This window comes from Loxodonta africana, chromosome 27, assembly GCF_030014295.1.
Source record: "Loxodonta africana isolate mLoxAfr1 chromosome 27, mLoxAfr1.hap2, whole genome shotgun sequence".
Taxonomy (NCBI): Eukaryota; Metazoa; Chordata; class Mammalia; order Proboscidea; family Elephantidae; genus Loxodonta; species Loxodonta africana.
In genome coordinates this window covers 36,204,497-36,229,410 of record NC_087368.1, presented here as the reverse complement: position 1 = coordinate 36,229,410, position 24,914 = coordinate 36,204,497, and the positions used below count along the sequence as shown (strand labels likewise).

The 24,914-nt window shown below is 48.4% G+C and overlaps 1 protein-coding gene across 3 annotated transcripts in view; it reads right to left on the bottom strand.

Moving 5' to 3' along the window:
• ITGA9 (integrin subunit alpha 9) overlaps positions 1-24,914 on the bottom strand; it is a 395,095-nt gene that overhangs the window by 299,923 nt on the left and 70,258 nt on the right. For all 3 annotated transcript variants that reach the window (XR_010319610.1, XM_064277483.1, XM_064277482.1), the window contains exons 9-14: positions 24,622-24,759; positions 21,308-21,413; positions 19,938-20,032; positions 14,920-15,010; positions 10,620-10,665; positions 2,252-2,406 (exon numbers count right to left, since the gene is read on the bottom strand). Coding sequence is in view for 2 of the 3 variants with exons in the window: in XM_064277483.1 (XP_064133553.1) it covers positions 2,252-2,406; positions 10,620-10,665; positions 14,920-15,010; positions 19,938-20,032; positions 21,308-21,413; positions 24,622-24,759 (631 nt within the window). In the remaining variant the exon portion in view is untranslated. The remainder of the gene's footprint in view (positions 1-2,251; positions 2,407-10,619; positions 10,666-14,919; positions 15,011-19,937; positions 20,033-21,307; positions 21,414-24,621; positions 24,760-24,914) is intronic.

Here is a 24,914-nt window from a genome sequence, read left to right as displayed (position 1 = left end):
ACATGAGATACTTATTTGCTTTTATTTACAGTTCTAGAATAGTGCTGCTTGTTTTTATGCGTACCAAAATTAATCTTCAATTACCCTTTTTAAATGCTTTTAGTGTAGTCTAACGGCATCATGAGTTGGAATTAGACAGGACACACGCCGTCTTATTAGATGGAGGATACACGGGTCCTAGGACCATCAGGAAGCTTTTTTCTAGAAACCGTGGTGTCTTAAACAACTAAGGAGGTGGTGAGAAACAGTGGCTGGAAAGCAAAAACTAAGTATCATCAGACCAGAATCCAACCCCTGGCTTCACCAGAAGGTACTATGAGCTTGGGCGAGTTTTTTTTTCTCGCTGGGCTGTGCATAAAAATTTCCCTAATCCTCCCTCACTAAGCAATTCCCAAGATTATGGTGTCTTTATATTGGATCTTACAAGTTCTGAGCTCTTCTTAAAAGAAAAAAAAAAACGTCCATGTAAGTATGAGGTTTAATTGCTGAGCTCATTCGATCCATTTGAAGACAAAGATAAACTGCAATGACATGGTCAGCCTAGAAGGATTAACAGCCTGTATTTTTAAATAAGGTAGAAAATTTAAGGTACAGCTGAGTGAACCAGCACGTGGACATGTATTTCAGCAGATGCGGGTGTACAGATTTGTGCTCCAGGGCTCCTCAAGCTTAAATATGTACACAAGTCTTGGGGGGAATCTTGTTAAAATGCAATCCTGATTCAGCAGATCTGGGGTGACCCGAGAGTCTACATTTCTAACAAGCTCCCAGTGGTGCTGACACTGCTGGCCCAGGGCCACACGGTCAGGAGCAAGGAGATTCACTTATGGCATTAAAAACGTCTAAAAGAGCCAGCGTGTCCAGGCCCTAATTGGTGCTGTTTTCCTGGAATCCTGCTTTCTATTATTAACTCAGCCTGATTTCAAGCAAAAAAAAAGCACCTATTAATCTGCACGAGTGCTCTAGACTCACTGGCTTCAGGTCATCACACGCTCTGAATTCTGACCAACAACAAGGATCCCATCTTCCGGGGGCTTCATCCCGTCTCTGGAGCTGGGCTAGTAAGGCAACCTTCCCCGCTCAGAGAAACAGCAGGGACGGCTGCCCTGAACCAGGGCAGTGCCCGCCTCCTGTCAGCAGTCTGAAGCTGCCAAAGTGGCTTCCCCCATTTCTGGAAATCTAAGCTTTTTTAAAACTCAGCATCTCACTCCTACCATCCCTGCTTGGTCTCTGACGCCACAGTAAAGGGCATGAGCCCCTGCCTCGGGATGATGCTGCAAGCTCGATAGGAGGCTCCCAAGTCTCATCACTTCTTATTTCTAACTGCTGGGACTGGGCCACCAGGGCTCACAAGGGCCAGGCGGCAGTGACGTATCAGCCTGATCCACAAGGGCCAGGCAGCAGTGATATGTCAGCCTGGCCCACGAGGTCCACCAGGGCCAGGCGGCAGTGACACGTCAGCCTGGCTCACAAGGGCCAGGCAGCAGTGACATATCAGCCTGATCCAAAAGGGCCAGGCAGCAGTGAGGTGTCAGCCTGGTCCACAAGGGCCAGGCAGCAGTGATATGTCAGCCTGGCCCACGAGGTCCACCAGGGCCAGGCGGCAGTGACACGTCAGCCTGGCTCACAAGGGCCAGGCAGCAGTGACATATCAGCCTGATCCAAAAGGGCCAGGCAGCAGTGAGGTGTCAGCCTGGTCCACAAGGGCCAGGCAGCAGTGATATGTCAGCCTGGCCCACGAGGTCCACCAGGGCCAGGCAGCAGTGACTTTTGTCAGCCTGGCCCACAGACACTTGGAGAAAGGATGCTTGGGTCGTACACTATTTGCCTAGAGCTGAGGTTGTGTTTGGAAACCCTGGTGGCATAATGGTTAAGAACTATAGCTGCCAACCAAAAGGTCAGCAGTTCGAATCCACCAGGCGCTCCTTGGAAACCCTATGGGGCAGTTCTACTCTGTCCTATAGGGTCGCTAGGAGTTGGAATCGACTCAATGGCATTGGGTCTGGTTTTTGGTTTTGGGGGTTGTGTTAAACTGGGGACACATAAGTCAGAAAAGAGAAGGGGAAGGACCTCGGAGGGAATGAGACACCCAGCCTAGGGGCCTGCTGCCAGCAAAACCTGCCAGGATGCACGGCAAGGAACTTCAGGAATATCCCATAGTCACCCACAATGCCAGAGCCAGAGACATCCTGAAATGCATGACTCCGGCTAAGATGGGCACCCTGAGCCCTGACTCGGCGTGGCTCATTACCGATCTCTCCTGGCACGTGCTTGCCGTGGAAGCTAAAGCAGGCGGTGACATTCAGGCAGTTGACAGGCTGCTGTCCGTCATGACACTGAGGTGCCGTGATGTTGATGGAGCCTGGGAGGAGGATGGAGACGTCCACCGTAATGACGGGTCTTGCCCTGCAAGTCAAGAGGGGACGGTGATTCAGTGGCTTCGAGGAGCAGCCTGAGGAGCCAAACAAAAACGGTGCCACAGGGTGGGCACTCGGCCTCCAGCCCAACCATTAATTAAAGCAGGAAACAGCCCAAGAGAGAAGGGCTGGTGTGCGCTGTGAAGACTTTTTCTGATTTTGGAAGTAGCTTACTTTCCAATAAATTAATGTTTAACTTCACAATAATAAAGCCAAGTTAGCTATTAGTAAAAAACATCTGGTTGAAACCATAAATGAACGACCAGAAGGTGGGGGATTATTTAAAATTTCACCAATTAAGTTCCTATTTCCATTTTATTAGGAATATGTCAATACATTTAAGAGCAATTCCTACAGCGGATGCTGTGATTCAAGGAGTCGACGCATATTCAGAGACTCCCCCGAAGCATATACCGCCGTCGTCAGCAGCAACTGCAAAGTCCCAGTTCCATTCAACAGGTCAAACACCCCCCCCTCACTGACCCTCTACAGTTCATTAGACGTTTTTTAAAAGAACTTGATTAATGGAACCAAAAATAAACTGCCATTGAGTTGATTCCAACTCATGGTGACCCCATGCGTGTCAGAGTAAAACTGTGCTCCATAGGGTTTCCAATGGCTGATTTTTCAAAAGTAGGCTGCCAGTCCTTTCTCCCACGGCACCTCTGGGTGGACTCAAATCGCCAACCTTTTGGTTAGCAGCTGAGTACATTAATCGTTTGTACCACCCGGAGATTCTTGATGAATGGAGTTTCTTTCGGCTGATAACAGCAAAGCACTTCACAGCCAAAGAAATCAACCTGCCTAGCCTCAGGACCAAAAAAAACTCAATGAAGAGCCACACACTGGTCACTGACCTGGGCTGTCCCCCAGTGCTTGATGGACAGACAAAATGAAGAGCAATGCTTTCCATGGACTCCCCTGGGGTGTCCAACAAGAGCGGAGAGTGAATCCCACCATTCTGCTCTCACTGCAAACATCTGCTCAGGCAAGTTTCACCTAGCTGTGGCTTAACCTTCTCCCCCTGACCTCACAAAGAGACTCTTTTACCTCTAAGGGTCCCTGGCCTTCACGCCACTGGGGTGACATAACCAGATTAACGGGCACCAGCAGCCTGAGCACAATGACTTCACTGTGTACACTGCTCCCACAAAGAACCCCCAGGGTGACAGGGCAGATGGGAACGATGACAGATGCCAACTCCAAGAGAAGAAAGCATTAAGGAAAACCTTGTGAAAGAGGAAGTGAGGGGACATGCAGCACAGACAGGGCCAGGTGATGTCACTACTCCACCGCTGCTGGGGGACAGGGTTTTGGAGCAGCTGTGAAAAGTACAAGGGAATGTGGGACTCAGCAAACCCAGCTGTACGCCGAGCGGAAGTCCGACAGCAGTGCCCAAAGGAAATCCAATACCCTGGTCTTTCCTTTCCATTTTCTTCTGGGATCGCCTTAGAAGATGCCAGAAATAACTTAGAAAGTGGGTGGCCTATGCCTGGTCAAAGCGATGGTGCAGATGCTAACAGACACTCTGTAAGCTCCCCGAGAACACCTTCCCTAACGCTACCCCTCTAGTTGGATGTCCTTCTTCAGTGACCCCGCCCTGTACCCACACCTCTGACTCCACTTACTAAGGTGAATAGAAATTGGCTATTTCCAAATCTGCTCCACCAGCCCGCAGTCCCTTCAAGAGCTGGGATCCCGGCTAATTCATCCTGAGAATCCCAGGATAATGGATGGTCAAAAACCTTTGCTAAATGAGTGCACTTTAGTCCAGTCCTGAAGACTGAAAACCACAGAAGCATCCCAAGTTTCACAGACATGGGTACTGTTACGGATTGAGCTGTGTCCCCCCAAAGTGTGTGTTAACCTGGCTAGGCCATGATTCCCTGTATTGTGCGGTTGTTCACCATTTTGTAATCTGATATGATTATCCTAAACGTTGTTAAATCCTGACCTCTAAGATGTTAATGAGGCAGGATTAGAGGCAGTAATCTTAATGAGGCAGGACCCATCTACAGGATTAGGTTGTACCTTGAGTCAACCTCTCTTGAAATATAAGAAAGAGAAGTGAGCAGAGCGATAGGGACCTCATGCCATCAAGAAAGAAGTGCTGGGAACAGATCGCGTCCTTTAGACTCAGAGTCCCGGCGCTGAGAAGCTCCTAGACCAGGGGAAGACTGATGACAAGGACCTTCCCCTAGAACCAACAGAGAGAGAAAGCCTTCCCCTGGAGCTGGTACCCTGAATTCAGACATCTAGCCTCCTAGGCTGTGAGAGAATAAATTTGTTAATGCCATCCATTTGTGGTATTTCTGTCATAGCAGCACTGGATGGCCAAAAGAGCCACCAAGGCAGTGGTCTCTGTGCCACCCATCACCCACTTCACCCTGTGAGAACCCCCCCTACCCAGTCCATGACCTGCCTGGTCAACCAGAAGCCCAGCCTATCACATCATCCCTGGGGCCACCTCACTGGGGAGGACGCCCAGTTTTTCCCCTCACAGGAGAGCTTTGAAGAAGATGGGTAGAGCAGGAAACACAAGTGAGCAGTCCACACAAAACGACCTCAGTGAAGGCTGTTAAAACAGAATCCTTTGAAACGGCCAACAGGGAACCTCATGGGCACATCTTTCTCCAACATCCATCAGGTCAGTTCCCTTAAACCTTTTTGTTTCAACTCCAAGTATTGTTTTTGGACTGGGAAAAGCCCAGGAATCTTTCATCGGCCTCTCTGATCACTTCCTCTGACCTTCCGTGGCATAGCACCAGCAATCCATCGCCAATCACCTGAGCCCAGGGCCTGCCCTCCTGAGCTAATCCAAGAGCAGCAAACTTCCTGAGGGCAGAGCTGGGGCTGCCCACATGCCTGAGTTCACACAGCCCCACCTGCAAGCATGCCAGCATCTGAGATAAGCACGAGGCCATCCAAGAACAGGACCTCAAATGCTTTTAAGACTTTTTTTTTTTTTTAAGCTGGTGGCTGGTATACTTCTTTTGGACAGCTCTCTGGCTGTTTAAACCCTGACATTTCACTTCCAGGTAAATAACAAAACCAGAAGATGCACTTTGACGTGCAGTTTCTCAAATTATCTTGGCCATTTGCAAGGTGGGTGCTGCCTACAGGCCAGAGTCCCACGGACAGGTGAAAATAGCCTCTACCCTTGGTGACTCTGGTAAGCCACCAAACAGTCTCTGGGGCCATCTACCTCCAGGGAGCTAGTTAATGTCTTTATCATTTAAAGCCGCTTGTGGTAAGACTGGCTCTTAGCTGCAGCCCAAAGCATTCCTAACCCACACATTCTGGGCTCTCTTCCTAAAGACACTTAGAAGAACAAGCCACAGTGTGTATGTGTGTGTATGTACGTGTGCGTGTATGTGTGTGTATGTATGTGTGCGTGTGTGTGTGTACACACATGCATTGTCCCCTAGCCCTCTCCTGTTTTCTGATCCCACCCAACCCCTGAGATAACACACAATCTAACTAGTCTGCCTCTCAGCTACGGCTCGACTGGGCTCCTACTCTGCTTGATCAACTGAAGGGTGTTCAGCTGCATCTCAGCGCCTCATTGTCTAATGTCACTACAGATGTCCAGCCTGTCGGGCCCTACAGACCTGCTCGGTAATCCCTCCCTGAGGGTCCACAGCTCACCTCTGAAAACTCCCCCCCCCCCAAGTCCCTTACTCTCCTGGGAGGGATGAGAAGCATCACCCCCAGCATCGCCTCTCCCCTCGGGAGCTGGCTCAGAAGAGGAAGCCTGCCCACAGCCCTAGTCGGTGCTCCAGATGCCACCCCTCCACCCCCACCCCTCCTCCACCTGTCTCTCCAGCTGCTCCCCTCCTTCCTCTCAGCCTAACTGCTGGTCCAGGAGCCCTGTCCCTAAAGCCCCTTCCCTGAACCATCTGCCGATCCCATTTGCTCCTCTGCCACCAAGCTTTGGGAAAGGCAGTCAAGATTCGCGGTCTGTTTTCTTGCTTCTCCTTCTCATCCACCCACAGTCCTCTGGCTCTGGCCCCATCACTTCGTTAGAGTTGCTGCAGCCAACGGCACCACTGACCCTCACTGCCAACTCCAGAGGAGAAGGCTCAGGCCTCAGCCTGCTCGGCCCTCTCTGCTGCACCTGACACACCGTCCTCGACCACGCCACCCCGCTTTCATGTCCTCATGGCATTTATCACAATCTGGGGCTGCCTGCTTTTTAGAAAAAAATGTACATGACCTGCCTTCCTTTTTCATAAAACGGGGTTAATAATAATAATAAAGCCCCTGGGTGGTGCAAATGCTTAAGTCCTAAACCACCGAAAGGCTGGCGATCTGAACCCACCCGGAGGCGCCTCAGAAGACAGGCCTGGCAATCTGCTTCTGAAAGATCACGGCCTAGTAAACCCTGCGGAGCAGTTCTACCCTGCACACCTGGGGCCGCCACGAGTCAGCATCAACGCAACAGCAACTGACAACAAAATCATCATAAAAACGCCTACGTCACAGAGTTGCTAAGAAGACGAAGGGTTAATATTTGTTCCATCAACAAGGGATGAACAAACACCGCTACATTCAGTAAACGGAATTTCACTCAGCAATCACAGAAAACACACAAGATGGGTGCTTCTCAGAAACGCTCTATCAAGTGAAAGCAGCCAGAAACAAAAGAGCCCACATTTATGTGAAATCCTAGAACAGGAAAGCTGACCCAGAGTGGTAGAAAATGGAATTGTGGTTGCCTATGGAGGGAGGGGTAAACTAGAAACTTCCCAGGGTGAGAGAAACGCTCTTTATCTTGATGGGAGTGGTGGTCACCCAGGTGTACACCTGGTCAAAATCCATCAGACCACACTTAAATTGGGGCATTTTGTTGTCTGTAAATTACATACCTCAACACAAAAGGAAAAGAACAACAAAACAAGAGTTACTACCCATAAAGTGCCTACCCAGTGCCTAGCATATATCACAGGCACGTAACAAACATTAGTTATTTTATTATTTACTTGTGTATCTCTCCCTGGCTGAAGGCACAGTGGTTAACAGTTCAGCTGCCAACCGAAAAGATCTCCAATACAAATCCACCAGCCGCTCCTTGGGAACCCCATGAGGCAGTTCTACGGGGTCGCTATGAGTCAAAGTCAACTTGATGGCAATGAGCTTTAATGGGGCGATGCAGGCAGTTTGCGATCAGCTGCTAATCTGAAGGCTGGAGGTTTGAACTCACGCAACAGCACTGCGGGAGAGAGGCCTGACAATCTGCTCCCATAAAGATTACAGCCTAGACAATCCGATAGAGCAGTTCTACCCCCCATACACAGGATTGCCATGAGTCAGAATCAACTCCACGGCAACAGGTTTGGTTTTTTGTAATTTGGCTAGAATATAAATCAGGGATGAGGTCTGTCACATTCTTCGCTGTATCCCCAAGATCTAACACTTGGCCACACCTGAACAGGTAAATCTGTATTAGCCGAATAAATGATGACATGGGTTACTGGGGTCCCCTGCACACTCCCCTGTGCTTTCCTGCCCTGACTGCACTTCTCAGCTTTCTGATGACCAGCTTGTGCCTGCCTGTGCCCCCAGACTCCCCTCTGAGGCCCTCTTCTCTCCACACCTGCTCTCCTTGGCATTCTCCTCGAAGGGCTTTACACCTGTGCCTGCTCATGCCCACTCCTCAGAGCCAACCCTCCACCCAGGCTTGGGTCTGGGGCCTCCCATCCACGGTTTTAGCTGCCTCACTTTACATTTACACCCATACGCGGGTGGCGCTAATGTTAACATGCTCACCTGCTAACCAGAAAGTCAGAGATCTGAGGGCACCCGGAGGTGCGTCAGAAGCTAGCCCTGGCAACCTGCTTCTGAAAAACAGCCGCTGAAACCCCGAGGGCGCACAGTCCTGCTCTGCCGCACGTGGGGTCTCCGTGAGTTGAACTGACTTGGCAGCAACCAACAGCAACACGAGCAAACTTCCGGAGAAGGCCGTGCCCCACCTCAAGGGAGAGAAAAAGGAATGCCCCCTTGGGTTGGAGCTCACAGCCGGAAGTTGTAACACATACGAATTATGAGAAGCCAGATTCTACACGACCTGCCTTAAGCCAAGTGCTGCCGGCTTTCAGAGGGCCTATTTTCAAGCACATGAAGCCAAAGAGTGTGTTTTATTCGAGAGGAATCCTGACAAATCAGAGCGACGTACCTGGGATGGTGCAGAGAGAAGAACTACAGTACGAAGGCAGTGATGAGGCTGCCAGCTTCGCAAGTCTAATCTCAGGCTTTGGGAGCCAAGAAAAGTTGTTTTACTCAAGAGGAAAACTCAACCCAGAGGGAGAAGGAAGGTAAGGGAAGTAAAAATCCAGTCACATGGGGGGATAATTAAAGGAACTAGAGAGGTGGAGTGGTGGTTAAATGCTCAGCTGCTAACAAAAAGGTTGGCAGTTTGAATCTACCAGCTGCACCTTGGAAACCCTATGGGGCAGTTCTACTCTTTCTATAGGCTCGCTATGAGTCAGAATCAACTCGACGGCCACGGGTTGACTGTTTTGTTGGCTGGGGGGTTTTATTTTAGCCAAGCTGCCACCTGGGGGACACAACTGCTGCCTTCAGATACGGCGAAGCCGCTGGGTCAATGATGCAGGACCACGGAACACAATCTTACCAGCTGCCATCAAGATGACACCAACTCACGGCAACCCCACGTGCGTCAGGGCAGAACTGTGCACCGCAGGGTTTTCAACGGCCCATGTTTTAGAAATAGATCTCCAGGTCTTTTTTCCAAGGTACCTCTGGGTAGACTCAAACCTCCAACCTCTCAGTTAGCGGGTAAGCATGTTGACTGGTAGCACTACCCGGGGTCTCGAAGCAGAATTTTAGGGAGGCAAGTTTAACCCAATTTATGTAAGAATTGCTGACATTTACTAAGCATATGAAACAGGCACTGTTCTAAGCATTTTGTATGAATTAAGTCATTTAGTTCTCAGAAGAACCCGATGAGGTAAGAACTATGAATACCCTGTTTAACAGATGAGAACCTAGAAGCACGTTAAGGGACCTGCCCAGGAAGCTGGCCTCGTAAAGGCGCAGTTGCGGTTTGAACCCGGGCCATGTGACCTGGAGCTCACACCCTTAGCCTCAGGGCTGCTCTCCCCCTTCAACAATTTAATGTCATATTTAGAGTTCTCCGGAAGTTGTTACACCCCCACGCACAGGGACACCTCATCCAAGAAGTAGCTGTGTGGCCCTACGGCGGCGACCCAGGAGGAGGCACTGCTGAATGAGAAGAATCTGGGGTGTGGTAGTAGACGCCTCGGGGTCCCTTCCAGCTTTAAGACCCTACAATTCTATTTTAGAACATTCTGCTGTCAGCTCATTAACAAAACCTAGGAGCCGGCTCCCACTCCCAAGTGTAATCCTGCCTCCTCTGACTCAGACGGACAGGCAGACTTGGAGGTGGTTCACGGGCGGTGATGGTGAGCCCCGTGGCCTTCGGAGAAGAGAATCCAGGCTGCACGGACCTCAACAAGCCCTGGGCTTGAGCTCACCTTCATCACCTCTGCTGCCGCTGGGGCACGGAGAGAAGCTCTACGTACATGGGGTGTTGGGTAAACCCAGGCTGGGGCACCGCTGGGGCAGTGCTTGGGGACTGATGAGGTGAGGATGCAGGGTGTAGGGACAGGAGAAACTAGTAGAACGGTATTTCCCAGCCCCTTTAGTGTTACAGCAACCACCAAATCAAACCCAAACCCGTTGCCATCAAGTGGATTCCAACTCATAGCGACCCTATAGGTCAGAGCGGAACTGCCCCGTAAGGTCTCTAAGGAACAGCTGGTAGATTCGAACTGCTGACCTTTTGGTTAGCAGGCAAGCTCTTAACCACTGTGCCACCAACAAAGGATGATGATATTTGCATAGAACATTAAAGAAAGGGGCTGTACACGGACAAAAGTGACAACCTCTAGGGCTCAGACCACCCCAAACCCTGCCTGGAAGCCCCAGAGATGCAATCATCTCGTATCTGCAAGCCATTTGATGCCCAACACTCTTAGATGGAGGACGGGGAATGGTATTGAAAAAAATAAAATAGCATTCCCACTTACTAAGCACCTCCTGCCTGCAGGAAGCAGGACAGAGGGAGGGAAGAGCTGACCAAGGGCAAACACCTACCCCTGGGTCTCCACCCCTCCCCATGAAGCACGTAATCCACAAAGCAGAAATGAAGTATCTCACCTTAGAAGGACCACGCTGTCGGACATGAAGGCTCCAACGGTTACATCTGAAAACAAGACGTGCACAGCATTCAGAGACTTGCTGGAGCCTGTCCTCACCCGCGTCCAGCTATTCTCTGGCTATATAACGCTTCAGTAAGAACGAGAGCCACACTGTCCCATAAAGCAGCCAGTCGATCGCCACATGCGGCCATAGAACCAAACCAAGCCCGTTGCCGTCAAGTTGATTGCAACTCATAGCGACCCTATAGGACAGAGTAGAACTGCCCCATAGGGTTTCCAAGGCTGTAAATTTTTACAGAAGCTGACTGCCATATCTTTCTCCAGAGGGGTGGCTGGTGGGTTCAAATCGTTGACCTTTCGGTTAGCAGCCGAGTGCTTTAATCACTGTGCCACCAGGGCTCCTTATGTGTATATTTAACGGTCAAATACACGCTGGATCTCAAAGGCCCAGTACCCAAAAAAAAAAAAACTAATCTCATTAATAATTTTTATGTTGACTACATGCTGAAATGATAGTATTTTAGATATATTAAGGTAAATAAAACATTATTAAAATTAATCTCACCTGTTTCTTTTTTGCTTTTTGGTGTGGTTATTAGAAAATTTTAAATCACACATGTGACTCACATTATATACCTATTAGCGCTGAATTAGGGAGGGGTGCCTAGAATTAAATGACTCCTGGGAAAGCTCTAGGTTCACCAAAGCTTGTGAGTCCTCACCACCCACCCCTCATCCTGTGGGACCCCAGAGTCTCTTAGCCTCTCACAGTTTCCTTGTCTGCAAAATGGGGTAATTATCCCCCAGTGCCTTCTTCAAAAAGAACCCTGGTGGCGCAACGGTTAAGCACTCAGCTGCTAACCAAAAGGTCAGCGGTTCAAACCCACCAGCAGCTCCTCGGGAGAAAAGACCCGGTGACCTACTCCAGTAAAAATTACAGCCTAGGAAACCCTACGGGGCAGTTCTTCTTTGTCTCATAGAATCCCTATAAGTCGGAATCGACTTGACGGCACACAACAACAACCTTCTTCAGAAGCTGATATTTAAATCAGATAACATTCATGGAAACACTTGGTAAACTATAAAGCAGGACACAAGTGTTAACTGGCACTATATAACATTTATTCCTAAATACCTTTAATTTAGGAAGTGTTCACTACATTTCTGCCACAGAAATTTCTGGAAAGCTCCACCCTCCTGACGCTTAAACCCTTCACACTAGATTATTCTTCCTCCTACCCTTCTTCTCCCTAAGGTAAATCCCTCAGTCCTGGGGTTCCCATTACTTCTTTACAGAATCAAGCATCTGAATCCATAGCTCACCAAACAAGGGGCGATGTACGAGGCCCTCATGATGGGAAAGCAAGAGCAAATGCCTGGACTACAGTGCTGCGAAAAGGTCTGCACTCAGGTGTGCTGGTTCAGTGTTATTATTTTTTTTTAATAATCTTTAAAACTGATTGGCTATTTGAAATTTTTTAAAAATCTGATGAATTTAAAATCCTTTTATGAAAAATCCAACATAAGAAATTCAGAAGTGTACGTGAACAGCCAACAGACTGACACTGTATATTTATGGAGAAGAAGCTAAGCTACTGGGGAGCCGGGGTCCATGCCCGCCACGATGGGGTCTTTCTCTGGCCAGCCCTGTTTCCTCTCAGCGCCCTTGTCTCTAAATGGGGTTTGCTGTAAGACGTATATTGCAGATGGAAGCTATCTGCACGTATTAAAGTGCTAATCTAACGTATTATTTAGAGATGACCGTGAATTGCCCAGAACAAGGAGGACTGCCTTCTCAAACCTAAAAAGACCTGTGAGGGTGTATCTTGGGACAAACCCCCAGCACTGACCCCTTTCTGTTCCCACTCCTTCTCTTGGCTCTGTTAAGTCACCAGGGATGATCAAAATTCCTGTCTGTAAGAAACTACAAGATTCAGCGCCCTCGTACAGGACTGCATTCTTTTTCCTGAGACCTGCCCAAGGCATTTCAAGTAGAAAGAGATGTTTTCTCAAAGGAAAGCTGACCTATAATTTCAGGGAAGTTTTTTTTCTGAATTCTATACTCATTTTGGGTTTTCTCAAATTCTTACCTTTGTCTCCTCACCCCACCCCGCTCCACCTCTTCAAATACCTGAAGAGCCCCTGTTCCGCAGCCTGGGCAACTGGACCTAAAGCGGCTATTGGAATTTGAAATCATCGGCTTTTACTCAATCAGCTTCAACTACCACAAGGCATTCATTAACCCTGAAGACAAGTCAGCCGGCCTTGAATGGTAAAAGGCTGTTTGTCTGTCTGAGGTCTGTTTGTCCCTGGGCAAGAGAACATGGTTTTCTTCTTGCTCCACATTGTTCTTTCAATAATTTTCTGGGGGGTAGGGTCGGGGAGGGGTTGTTTAGCTCCTTGTTCCCTCCCCTACTAAGAGTGAGAAGCCTCCTCTAAAAATGGCTAAATCTCAAGGAAAATGTGTCCCAAATTTCCTGCATTTTATTCTGACAGTTACATTTTAAATGTGCACAATGTTTTTTTCTTCATTAGGAAGAATCACTGTAAAACCCTGACCTCCTGATGCTTCCACGCTTCCCATTAGATCATTTTTTTAAAATAATTTTTATTGTGCTTTAAGTGAACATTTACAAATCAAGTCAGTCTGTCACATATAAGCTTATATACACCTTACTCCATACTGCCACTTACTCTCCCCCTAATGAGTCAGCCCTTCCAGTCTCTCCTTTCATGACAATTTTGCCAGTTTCTAACCCTCTCTACCCTCCTATCTCCCCTCCAGACAGGAGATGCCAATACAGTCTCAAGTGTCCACATGGTGCAAGTAGCTCACCCTTCATCAGCATCTCTCTCCAACCCATTGTCCAGTCCCTTCCATGTCTGATGAGTTGTCTCCGGGAGTGGTTCCTGTCCTGGGCCAACAGAAGGTTTGGGGACCATGACTGCTGGGATTCTTCTAGTCTCAGTCAGACCATTAAGTCTGGTCTTTTTATGATAATTTGGGGTCTGCATCCCACTGATCTCCTGCTCCCTCAGGGGTTCTCTGTTGTGCTCCGTGTCAGGGCAGTCATCAGTTGTGGCCGGGCACCATCTAGTTCTTCTGGTCTCAAGATGATATAAGTCTCTGGTTCATGTGGCCCTTTCTGTCTCTTGGGTTCATAGTTACCGTGTGACCTTGGTGTTCTTCATTCTCCTTTGATCTAGGTGGGTTGAGATCAATTGATGCATCTTACATGGCCGCTTGTTAGCATTTAAGACCCCAGATGCCACACTTCAAAGTGGGATGCAGAATGTTTTCATAATAGAATTATTTTGCCAATTGACTTAGAAGTCCCCTTAAGCCATAGTCCCCAAACCCCCGCCCTTGCTCCGCTGACCTTCGAAGCATTCATTTTATCCCGGAAACTTCTTTGCTTTTGGTCCAGTCCAGTTGAGCTGACCTTCTGTGTATTGAGTATTGTCCTTCCCTTTACCTAAAGCAGTTCTTATCTACTAACTAATCAGTAATAACCCTCTCCCACCCTCCCTCCCTCGTAACCACAAAAGTATGTGTTCTTCTCAGTTTATACTATTTCTCAAGATCTTATTTAGTGGTCTTATACAATGTTTGTCCTTTTGCCTCTGACTAATTTCACTCGGCATAATGCCTTCCAGGTTCCTCCACGTTATGAAATGTTTCACAGATTCGTCACAGTTCTTTATCGATGCGTAGTATTCCATTGTGTGAATATACCACAATTTATTTAACCATTCATCCACTGACGGACACCATGGTTGCTTCCAGCTTTTTGCTATTGTAAACAGAGCTGCAATAAACATGGGTGTGCATATATCTGTTCGTGTGAAGGCTCTTATTTCTCTAGGGTATATTCCAAGGAGTGGGATTTCTGGGTTGTATGGTAGTTCTATTTCTAACTTTTTAAGAAAACGCCAGATAGATTTCCAAAGTGGTTGTACCATTTTACATTCCCACCAGCAGTGTATAAGAGTTCCAATCTCTCTGCAGCCTCTCTAACATTTATTATTTTGTGTTTTTTGGATTAATGCCAGCCTTGTTGGAGTGAGATCTCATCGTAGTTTTAATTTGCATTTCTCTCCATTAGATCATTTTAAAACTCCCAAATAAGCTTCAACATAATTTTTCCCTTAAAATCGAACTCCCATTCTAGCATATGAATTAACCTAACCCTACACAGGTGTAATGACCACTAAACAGACCAGAGATTATTCCACCTCCTGTATTTACCTCAGTTTACCTCATGTTACGTTAAAGAAAAACAAGATAAAGAGCTTACCGGGATAGCCATTTCCATCCATATCAATGCCTCCTGATATGGACTGACCAAACATCCGCAGTACCGGGTTTATCTTCTGCCCAGACAGTTTCTAAAACAGATCATAGGGAAACTGAGTCACTGGAAGGGACCAGAGACACAAATAAAAACCTGTGGCCATTTTACCCCAGCTTTTTTCTCTCAGTCATCTGGTCTTGAAATTATTAAAAGAAAAAAAATTTAGTCCTAATTTGATAAGGGCAGTCTTCAGCAGACAGTTGAAGACTACATACTCCTTTATTCTTGCTTGCTTTTGCCGAATGGCACCATTTAAAAACTTTCCTAAGTTCAGTGCAAATGGAGAAGCTCACCTAGACTAGCGTGATGAAGTTTTGACATGTTGAAGTTCAAGATGAACAAAGTTTAACTTCTATTCCTGCTGAAGGTTGTTTTTACACAGGTGTATCTAAGAGCCTAGGACATACCTGCCTTATCTCTTTACCCAAATAGTTAACACACCTCTCCTAAGAGCCATCCATTAAAGGGTCTCCCCCTAGAAGGACAAGTGATTAAGACATCTAACTGGAAAAAGGCCTTTTGGTTAGCGGCCATAGCTTGCTGTAGCTCTCAGCCACTGCACCGCCAGGGCTCCAGCTAGAAAATATGGCCACGTGGAAACCACCTCAGTCAAGTCAACCAGAGACTTTATAAGCTCCTGGTGGTGTAAGGGTTAAGAGCTACGGCTGCTAACCAAAAGGTCAGCCGTTTGAATCCACCAGGCGCTCCCTGGAAGCTCTGTGGGGCAGTTCTACTCGGTCTTATAGGGTGACTATAAGTCAGAATCGACCTCACGGCAATGGGTTTGGTTTTTTGTATGGGTAAGCTTCACCAAAAGAAAAAAAAACCCAAACCCATTTCCATCAAGTCAATTCCAACTCATGACAACTCCCCGTGTTACAGACGAGAACTGCTCCCCAGGGTTTTCTTGGCAGGAACCTTTATGGAAGCAGCTGACCAGGTCTTTCTTCCATGGGGTCACTGGATGGGTTCGAACCACAAATCTTTAGGTTAGCAGCTGATCGAAAACAAGGTTAAATACCTTTTCCTAGTAAATCTACAACTCCCTGGTCCTTAACCTTTTATAAACTCTAGGAGATAAACAGAAATCTGATGGTCAGCCTTCCTTAGACGCAACCTCAACCAACCAGTCCGAGTTCACAGCCTCCTCCCATGGGGTGTACCAGCATTGGTGTTTACTTTTTGTTCACCATTAAGTTCAACACATCAATACATGCTGGAATGGTTCAAAAATATTTGTTGCACAGCCAGCCGGCCTCACACTGAGGCTGGGCATTGACGTTTGTGTGGCCCGATTCACGTACACAGGGTATCACGAAGATACCCCAGCTTCCTGAGTCAGAAAAGTCCCATCTTCCGGTAGCTGACCTGTTCCCTCATCCCTTTATCTTTACGGAATTCCCGGGGAGATTTACCTCCTGACGCCCTCAACGTGGAAGCCTAGAGAGATGCTTTGTTTTCCTACGTCAAAACCAGGATTAACAGATATCAAGGGCAAACTTTGGCCTTTCTTTCCTTATCCTTTTCCTTACTGAGTATCCTGGAGAGAAATCACGAGTGTGGAGAGGGGGAGTTTCCATAGGATCCACAGTGGGGGACGCTACAGCCATACTCCCTACCCCCAAAGCCCATAACAGTAAATGGCCCTCCCAGAAACGATCTGAGAGGGCTGCTTGCCATTTTCAATTAAGCCTTCCAACAGGAAACGTGCCGGGCATCAAAGCAGTACTGGGAACACTGTAAGAAACACTGAAGAAACGTTTCTTGCTAACAGGCAGGGCCCTGCATCCCACACGGCTCCACTAAACAAACATGTATGTGTGTCTGCCTATTTTCTTCAAAACCATGCTCTGAAGTAGACCGTGGCTGCTCTGAAGTCCAAGAACGCAGCGGCAGTTTGCCCTGGGACTGTACTTCTCAGCGTTGCTGTGGCTGGGACAAGGGGGGTAGAGTGAAGGGGTGGTCCATTTGGGGGTGGCGAGGCAGGCTTGAGCTATCCCACAGACATCTGCAGGTCATTATGCTATAAAGCCAGGAAGATAAGTCTGCTTAGTGCTAATAACCCTAATGAAAACCAGGAGCCTTGGAAAGCCTCCGCCTGACCAGGTTTACATGTAGGGTCCGTGTGGCAGAGGAAAGATCACAGGGGCCGCCAAGACATGCCCAGGGGCTTTCCAATTGAGAAAGGCACACAAGCATCTTAAACTCAACACTTTTCACGGTGAACGCAAGAAAGAGGAAAGAGTTAAAGACTAAGGTGGAAGATGTCGAAGCCCTCATCTCATTATTTATCCAGCAGAAATAATACCAATCTGGGCCAAAGAAAAGCAACTGGGCTGTTCAGAGATTTCTTCTGGAACTAGAAATTTCTCCCTCCAGTTCACACACAATGCCCGCTCTGTCCCAGGACCTGGGTCCTGAAGAATTTAAAGGGTTCTTTTCTAAATCACTGACCTTATCACATATTAGCAGCTCAGGGGAGGATAATCATAGCTGTTTCAGGCTTTTGTGTTGGTGGTTTTCTTTTCATTTTAAGAATACAAAACTACTTCTCTTTGTGGACGCATGCGTGCCAGCCTGCGTGCTGACGAAGGCAGGACGGTTCCAGCTGCAGAACCTTGCTTCCTACTACGGACGCTCCACACTAACCACAAAATTTATACTTCAGTTCTCTGCAGGGATTCCACCCAGCAACAAAACAAAACACTGGAGGTCCTGAGGAGGAGGGAAACTGCCCCTCGCAGGCTGCCTCTCTGTGATCAGCTTCCCAGGTCCAGGAAAAAGCTTCCAGGAGGATGTACAGAAGATGACCCTGGTCATGCTGCCCGGGGACCAGCTCTCTGAACAGCTCTCTGAACGGTCTGCAGCTTGCCGCAGTGGGAACACTGTTCCTGACCCAGAACAGGGCATCTCTTGTGACACGGCTGTGCCCCCAAACTGTGACCAAAGCTGCCTCCTCCTGCCACAGATGAATGACCTAGGAGTTTATTACTCCCATTGTTGTTTATCTTTGTTATTTATTTCTAATGTCAATAAATACCCCTCGGAGTATGCTCATGATGAAATAAGTTCACATTTGTTATTGTTGTTGTTAGCTGGTACACAATGGGACGAAAGCCTGCCTTTCCAGTCCTGTGCCATCCCTGTGATCGGTTGTGGATCAGATGGTTGTGAGCCAAAGGTTTTCACTGGCTGATTTTTGGAAGTAGGTTGCCAGGCTTTTCTTCCTAGTCTTAGTCTGGAAGTCCCACTGAAACCTGTTCAGCATCAGAGCCTCCACAGACAGACGGGTGGTGGCTGCACATGAAACGCATTGGCTGGGAATCGAACCTGGGTCTCCCGCACGGAAGGCATGAATTCTACCACTGAACCACCAATGTCCCCAAGTTTACATGTTTCCCTCTAAGTTTTCCCACTGAGATTCCTCAGGTGTTCTTTTTTCCAACGTGGAGCTGAGGATGGTGGTGACGATAAAAGGTCTGGGGGTCAGATTGACAGAGTCTCAACGCCCACACTGCCACTCACCAGCTGCTGACCTTGGGCCAAATACCCCTCCTGAGTAGGTAAGAGCTCGGCTGCTAACCAAGAGGGCAGCAGTTCAAACCTACCAGCCACTCCCTGGAAACCCTGTAGGGCAGCTCCACCCTGTCCTACAGGACCGCCGAGAGTCGGAATTAACTTGACAGCAACGGGTTCGGTTTTTGGTGTGCCGCGTTCACCTCATAGATAAAAGAGAGGTGATAAATGTGCCCCTCTGACATGAGGGCTGTGAGGATCCAAGGTATGAAAAAGGGGCACAGTAAACCCTCAAGAAGCTTGGCCAGCAGCTCCTTAAGCATCTGCATCTTGTAGGCTGGACGCTGAGCCCCGCAGGAGGTACCCAGAGTGATGGAACCCAAAGCTCCCCTGGCAACCAACCAACCAAGCAGCCCTCAACCTTTAATTAGCTAAGTGACATCTGCTGCAGCGAAGAACAAAATAGGAGTGTACAGAGTGTACTTAAGTTTACACACTGCCTCCGAAAATTAACTTGTAAACCGAGTCTTTTATCTTACCCAGAGGCTTTGGTATACGAACAGGGTTTGATCCTTTACTACTATTTCATTTTATAGCCGAAAACGAGGCTTAGTTAAAAGTTTTGTTTCCTTAGCAATAGTCAAGACAAGGAGCTTGTGTTTCAGCAAGCGTCTTTGTGACGAGAACTATAAACACGAATAGGAAGTGATTAGCACACAGTAAGTGTTCAATAAGTAAATATTTCCCGACTGAGAATTTCTCAGTTTGTGCTCGGCCAACTCTTTGTCACAGACCCATCAGGAGAAAGACATGGGCCTGTTCCACTCTAGACAGAGACGTCCACAAATATGCTGATCATATGTTTCTTTCGAGAGTGAGACTTCCTTCTTTCCCATGGGCAAGGCTTGACACCATCAGCAAGATTGAACACCAAGCTGATATGGCAAAAAAACAGAACTCACCACTTCCATGTTCCCTAGACTGGGTCGCAAAGCCAGAGCTCTGACAAGCACCTCTGTTTGATGTCAAGTGGGACAGCAGCCCCGTGATAAGGACCTCTCCTTTATGGTCCACTGCCTCTCCAGATTAGATTTTTTAAATCATACTCCTTTGCCCTAGCACAGATGGTTGACATCAAAAGAGTAGCCAAGGAAAGAAAGCCTACTCTTCTTAAACAAACAGCCCTACTCTGGGTGATAAAAATTTGGACATTGCCATTGTAGGGAGAAGCAAGACTGAGCACACTCAGGATCCCACTGGCTGTGTTTCTGTGTTTAATAAACACCAATGGTTGGTATCTGGTCACTGGAGGGTGGGAAGGCTGAAGGCAGGAGCCACGTGTCTTCTACATACCCCCAGGACCTAGCACATAGTAAAGGTTTGTTACATGTTTGTAGAAAGAATGGATGGACCAACAGCTTCCATGTCACTCTCACACCAATTACCATTGAGTACTGAGGGACTATCCCACCGGCATCGCCATGATAGATATAGACTGCCCCCGCGAAGTCATCTTCCTTGGGTGCGCCAATGGCCACATCTGAGAGGAGAAAAACAGCTGTGGGTTAGAAAAGCCACGTGGAAAAATTTAAGAGTGGTTTCCTAATTCCTGTTACCATGCCTAGTCCCTCGATACCAGAAACTTCTGGGGTGTTGATCGCTCAATCATTAAATTAGGCACATGGTCTCGTAGCAGAAAGAATATGGGTCAAAAGAAAATTAGAGAAGCTGAGAAGAGCTTTAGTTCTGGAAAAGTTTCCACCTCTTCCTCACAGGGAAAATCGACAACCCAACCAATAAATGAAATACAAACCTAAACCACCCACCCTAGTATCTGTCTCGTCAGAGAAGTGAATTCCATAGATGATGATTCTCGAATAACTGAGAAAGTCAACTCAATTCCTGGGTAAAGGAAATTTATAGAATGGAATTCGATCCACCAAAAAATAAACGTCATTCTCACAAACCGACATGTCCTGGAACGATGCTCAGAGCTTCCCTACTGTTTTTTCTTTGCTTCTAACAGAAGTCACGTGTTTGCAGAAGTCAAGGGTGAGGAGCATGGTACTCACACCACCTCTAGGTGGAGACCCTCACTCTCTGAAGGAAGCTCTCTCTGCCCAGTAGTTTGAGGGTGTCAAAGGAGCCTGAGTATCCGGCCTGAGGCAAGAGCTACCTCCCAGCCCATCTCCCACCTTGGTCATCCCCAACACTGGTGATATGGCTCCCACAAGTTCCAATGTCCGTATACTGCTCATGCAGTGAGAGGGGATATCACACAGACCAGAGAGAAGCAAAAAGGCTGAGTAGGATACTGCTGTCCAAAGACAGACAGACAGACAGACGCATCCCACTTCAAAAGTCAACCCAGCACACCATCATTACAAAGGGAGAAAATGTATAATTGGCTTCTCGTTCATTTCACAGACAACATGGTGGTGGAATGTCAGAGGCTCAGGAGCAAGAAGAGTTTGTGGAGAGAGGAAGCTGGTTCGAAGTTCCCTGCCAGAAGAAGTCCCAACTGGGCCAGGCGCAAGGTTCGCTTCCCCCTCAAACACGTAGCAAAGAGCAGTGAGCTGGCTAGAGAGGACTGCACAGGAACAACTCCAGCGGCTCAGAGCTCAGCCCTAATGTCTAGATGGAGAACAGCTTTTCTGAGGCTTGTCCTCTCTCCCCAGAGCATGCTGACAGGGCTGACACTGGCGGGCCAACCCAGAAGCACCCTGTGAGGAGCATGAGAGACCAGGCTGCTGTTCTTTAGTGGGGCGGTTCCAACACACCAAGGAGCTGCACGTACCAGGAGGGAGCCACTGACCTGGGAACCCGTCGTCGTCAAGGTCGCCCAGGCTGGCAATGCTTTCCCCAAAGTGAGCATTGTAGGCGCTGTCCCCGGTCAGGGCCACCTGCTCCTCGAGGGCTCCCTGGTCAACAGGATGGAGGAAAAATGGAAAACAAAACAAAAACAAGACAGAACAAACCAAAAACACAATAAAAAACTAGAGTTCAGATCGCTGCCCTCCTCAAGTGCACCCAATGGCAGGAAACACCTGGGTAGAATCTCAGCCCCCCCGCCCGCCACTTCTCTTTCCTGGTGCAAAATGAGTCCCTGGTGCCTGTAAAGCACGAGGGTCCCCAACAGCTGGAATGTGCCTTAGCGGGAAGGAGCACATCATGTTGGCCAAAGACTAAACCTCCCCTTGCGATAATGCCCTAAAAACAAGCTGACCGACCAACAGGGTCCTCTCAGCTTTCCTTATGGTATGACATTTCTCCACTCCCGTGAAGTTGTTTTAAAAGGGTATACATTTTTCTATTTTTTTTCCCCCTGTACCTTTCAGTACAAGTTTATAAAGACGTTTTTCAGGGTCGCTGTAAGTCAGAATCGACTCGACAGCAACGGGTTTAATGTATTAGCAATATCGAGAGATGGAGCCAGGGTCCAGAAAAATCCAAAACACCGGATAGTTCTTGCCAGGGGTCGGGGAGGCACACTTGGCTGTGCCTGTTATCACGTGTACCTCAAGTTTGAATTTCCTTAGCAAACACCAATCAACACAGGGAAAGGGTCCCTGGAGTAGGGTCCCTGGCGTAGGGTACCTGGTGTGTGGTGGCAGTAAACCCATCTGAGCATAGCCACTCTCCCTCCAAGTCATCCACATGTGACTCTCAGAATGCTCAAAAGCAACCCAAGACTTCGAGGTCTGGCAGTAGTCGAGGCTGCCCAGTGTACAAACACTCTGGACCCATCATTCACTCGTGAGCCATCCCGGAGACAGCTTGGCTTGGGCCATAGCCAAATCACCTATTTCACTAAAATGCAGACAACGTGCAACTTGGGAACAGTAAGGATGTGGTGCTATTAGGGAAACCCTCACCCCACAACACAAATACATACGTTGATTTTCTCCTATTGGCGTGGTGGGGGAGGAGAGAAACTACCAGCAGCCGGAGCCTTGTATGTACCAGGCACTGTATACTCCTCCCTTCACTTAAATCATACAACGTGAAGGAGACCTTACGACTCTCCCCATTTTACAGGAGAGAAAACTGCGTCACTGAGGTCAAGCTGTGTGTCCACACCACACAGGACAGCAGGTGGCAGAACCGAGATTCAAACTCAGGTCCGTGGGCCCCAAAGTCTCCATTCTTTCCATTCCTCCACGCTGCCATGAATCATTAATTAAACAGGATGAAAAAAAAAAGGCTCAACTGAAATAAGAACAGTCTGGCACCCATGGCAACCACACAGAATTAGGAAATTGAGGGGAAGTGGGGGTGGGAGGGAGGCGTACGGGCACAATGTGCCCAGAGAAGGTCCATGGGGATTAATATTTTCCAAAATGCCACCCCCTGATTTAGACACACAGCTGGGTGTGTCACCTTGTAGCCTCAAAAAAGTTAACACCCATGCAAATGCTCCCTTCCTCTATAAGTATAAAGGCTGGCAGGAGCCCCTTGGACTGGCCAGCGGCGCTGAATGCCTGCTGTTCTCATCTGCCTCACAGCCTCTCCCTTCTCCCCACGCCCCTCCCTGTCCCCTGCCTGGAATGTCAGATGCCAAGAGTCACTGCACAGGTGCCAAAGTGCATCTCCCCAAAAGCAAACGAACAAAAAAACCAAAAAGCCTCTTCCCTCCTGGGTTTTAAATCCAGCTTCTCAGTGGGTTTGCCAGGATGGAAGACAGCCCAGGGCTCTAATGTTCACCAGCCCTTCTTTAAACGACTTCTCTGTCTTTTTGGCACCTGCCTGCCTCGTTTAATTAAACACCATCCCCTCTTCCCCACCTCAACTGGGATATCTAGGATCTTGGCCACTGCTTAAAAATACACTGATTTTTTTTTCTTTTTTTCTGATTATGAAAGCATTACATTTTCACCATTTGGATAAAGATAAAACTAAAAACCTACCCAAGCCCACCACCCAGGGTGTTATTCACATTCTCTATGCATTTTATAGATTTTTAAAGGGGGTGGACATGTGCAGTTTTTCTCCTGCTTTTTCACTGATTATCTCACAAGCATTTTCTCACATCAGTTAGAAGTCTGGTGGCGCCAGAGTTTACGCATTTAACCATTGCCCTCTGGTTGAACACTCTGACTTCTAGACCCTGAAAGACTAGGTGGGCTGCTTTCCCTTCTCCCGCCCAGGCTGCTGGGATGCAGGGGCGTCTTTCTGATCCCCTCACACCCTGTTTAAAGCTCTGCCCCTAACGGTTCTGAGTATGCAGGACAAGGGGTAGCATGATTACAGCACCCCCAGCCCCCTGCCCCTCCGTGCTGAACAAAGTAGCATCCCAGCACCACTAGGAGCCTCAAACCCATTTACCTATGGGATCCAGGCAGATGATGTAGCAGGTACGAGAAAAAGTAAATACACAGCACAAGTGTGCTTACCAAAAACAAACAAACAAAAAAACCGTTGCCGTTGAGTCCATTGCAACTCATAGCAACCCTATAGGACAGGGTAGAACTGCCCCATAGGGTTTCCAAGGAGCAGCTGGTAGATCTGAATTGCCGTCCTTTTTGTTAGAAGCCATAGCTCTTACCCACTGTGCCACCAGGGCTCCAGGGTGCTTACAGGTGCTTACAATTCGCCTCCTGCCTGTCTGCCTAGCTCCTACTGATTCTTCCAGATTCCACTGAGAAGATGGCTCTAGTTCCCTTCCCAGGCTGAGGGACACTCCCAGGGAGGCAGCATAACCTACAGCCTAAGAGTGTCAGCCCTGAAGCCAGCCTGCCTGGGTTCAAATCCCAGCCCCACCATTTCCTAGCTGTGTGACTTGGCACAGGTTATTTAACCTCTCTGGGCCCCACTTTTTTCATCTGTGAAATGGGGACCCCCTCACACCATGTGTACATTACATGGAAATCATTCACAGCAAGTAAGAGGACCAGACCTGGGTGCACGCACACAGCAGTCTTTAAGATGTCTCCTGACCCCTGTGTGAATACAGCTATAACACTGCTCGTAATTTTTCATTAATAGAACTCTGAGCTTCCTGAAGGTGGGAACCATGTTTTTTCCATGTCCTCTGGGTAATGGCCCCGTGCACGGCACAGAGGGGTGCTGCTTGCTGGACAAATGCCCTCTCCCTCTCCCCGTCCCCACGCTGCCCAGCCCTGTACTCACGTTTCCTCTGTTGATGTAGGTGGTGACCTGCCCCTCGTCCCTGATCTCAGAAAACATGGGGGCACCCACCAGCAGGTCAGAGAGGCCGTCCGCATTCAGGTCAACTGCACATAAGGAGGAGCCGAAGTAAGAGCCCATCTGTAACCAAGCCGAGTCGCAACAAAGCGTTCAGTGTCTGCCCTCTCACAGGGGACCCTGCTTTCCTCCCGCCCGCTGGTGTCTCACAGGGGGACCCTGCTTTCTCTGGCGTCTCACAGGGGACCCTGCTTTCCTCCCAACCGCTGGTGTCTCAC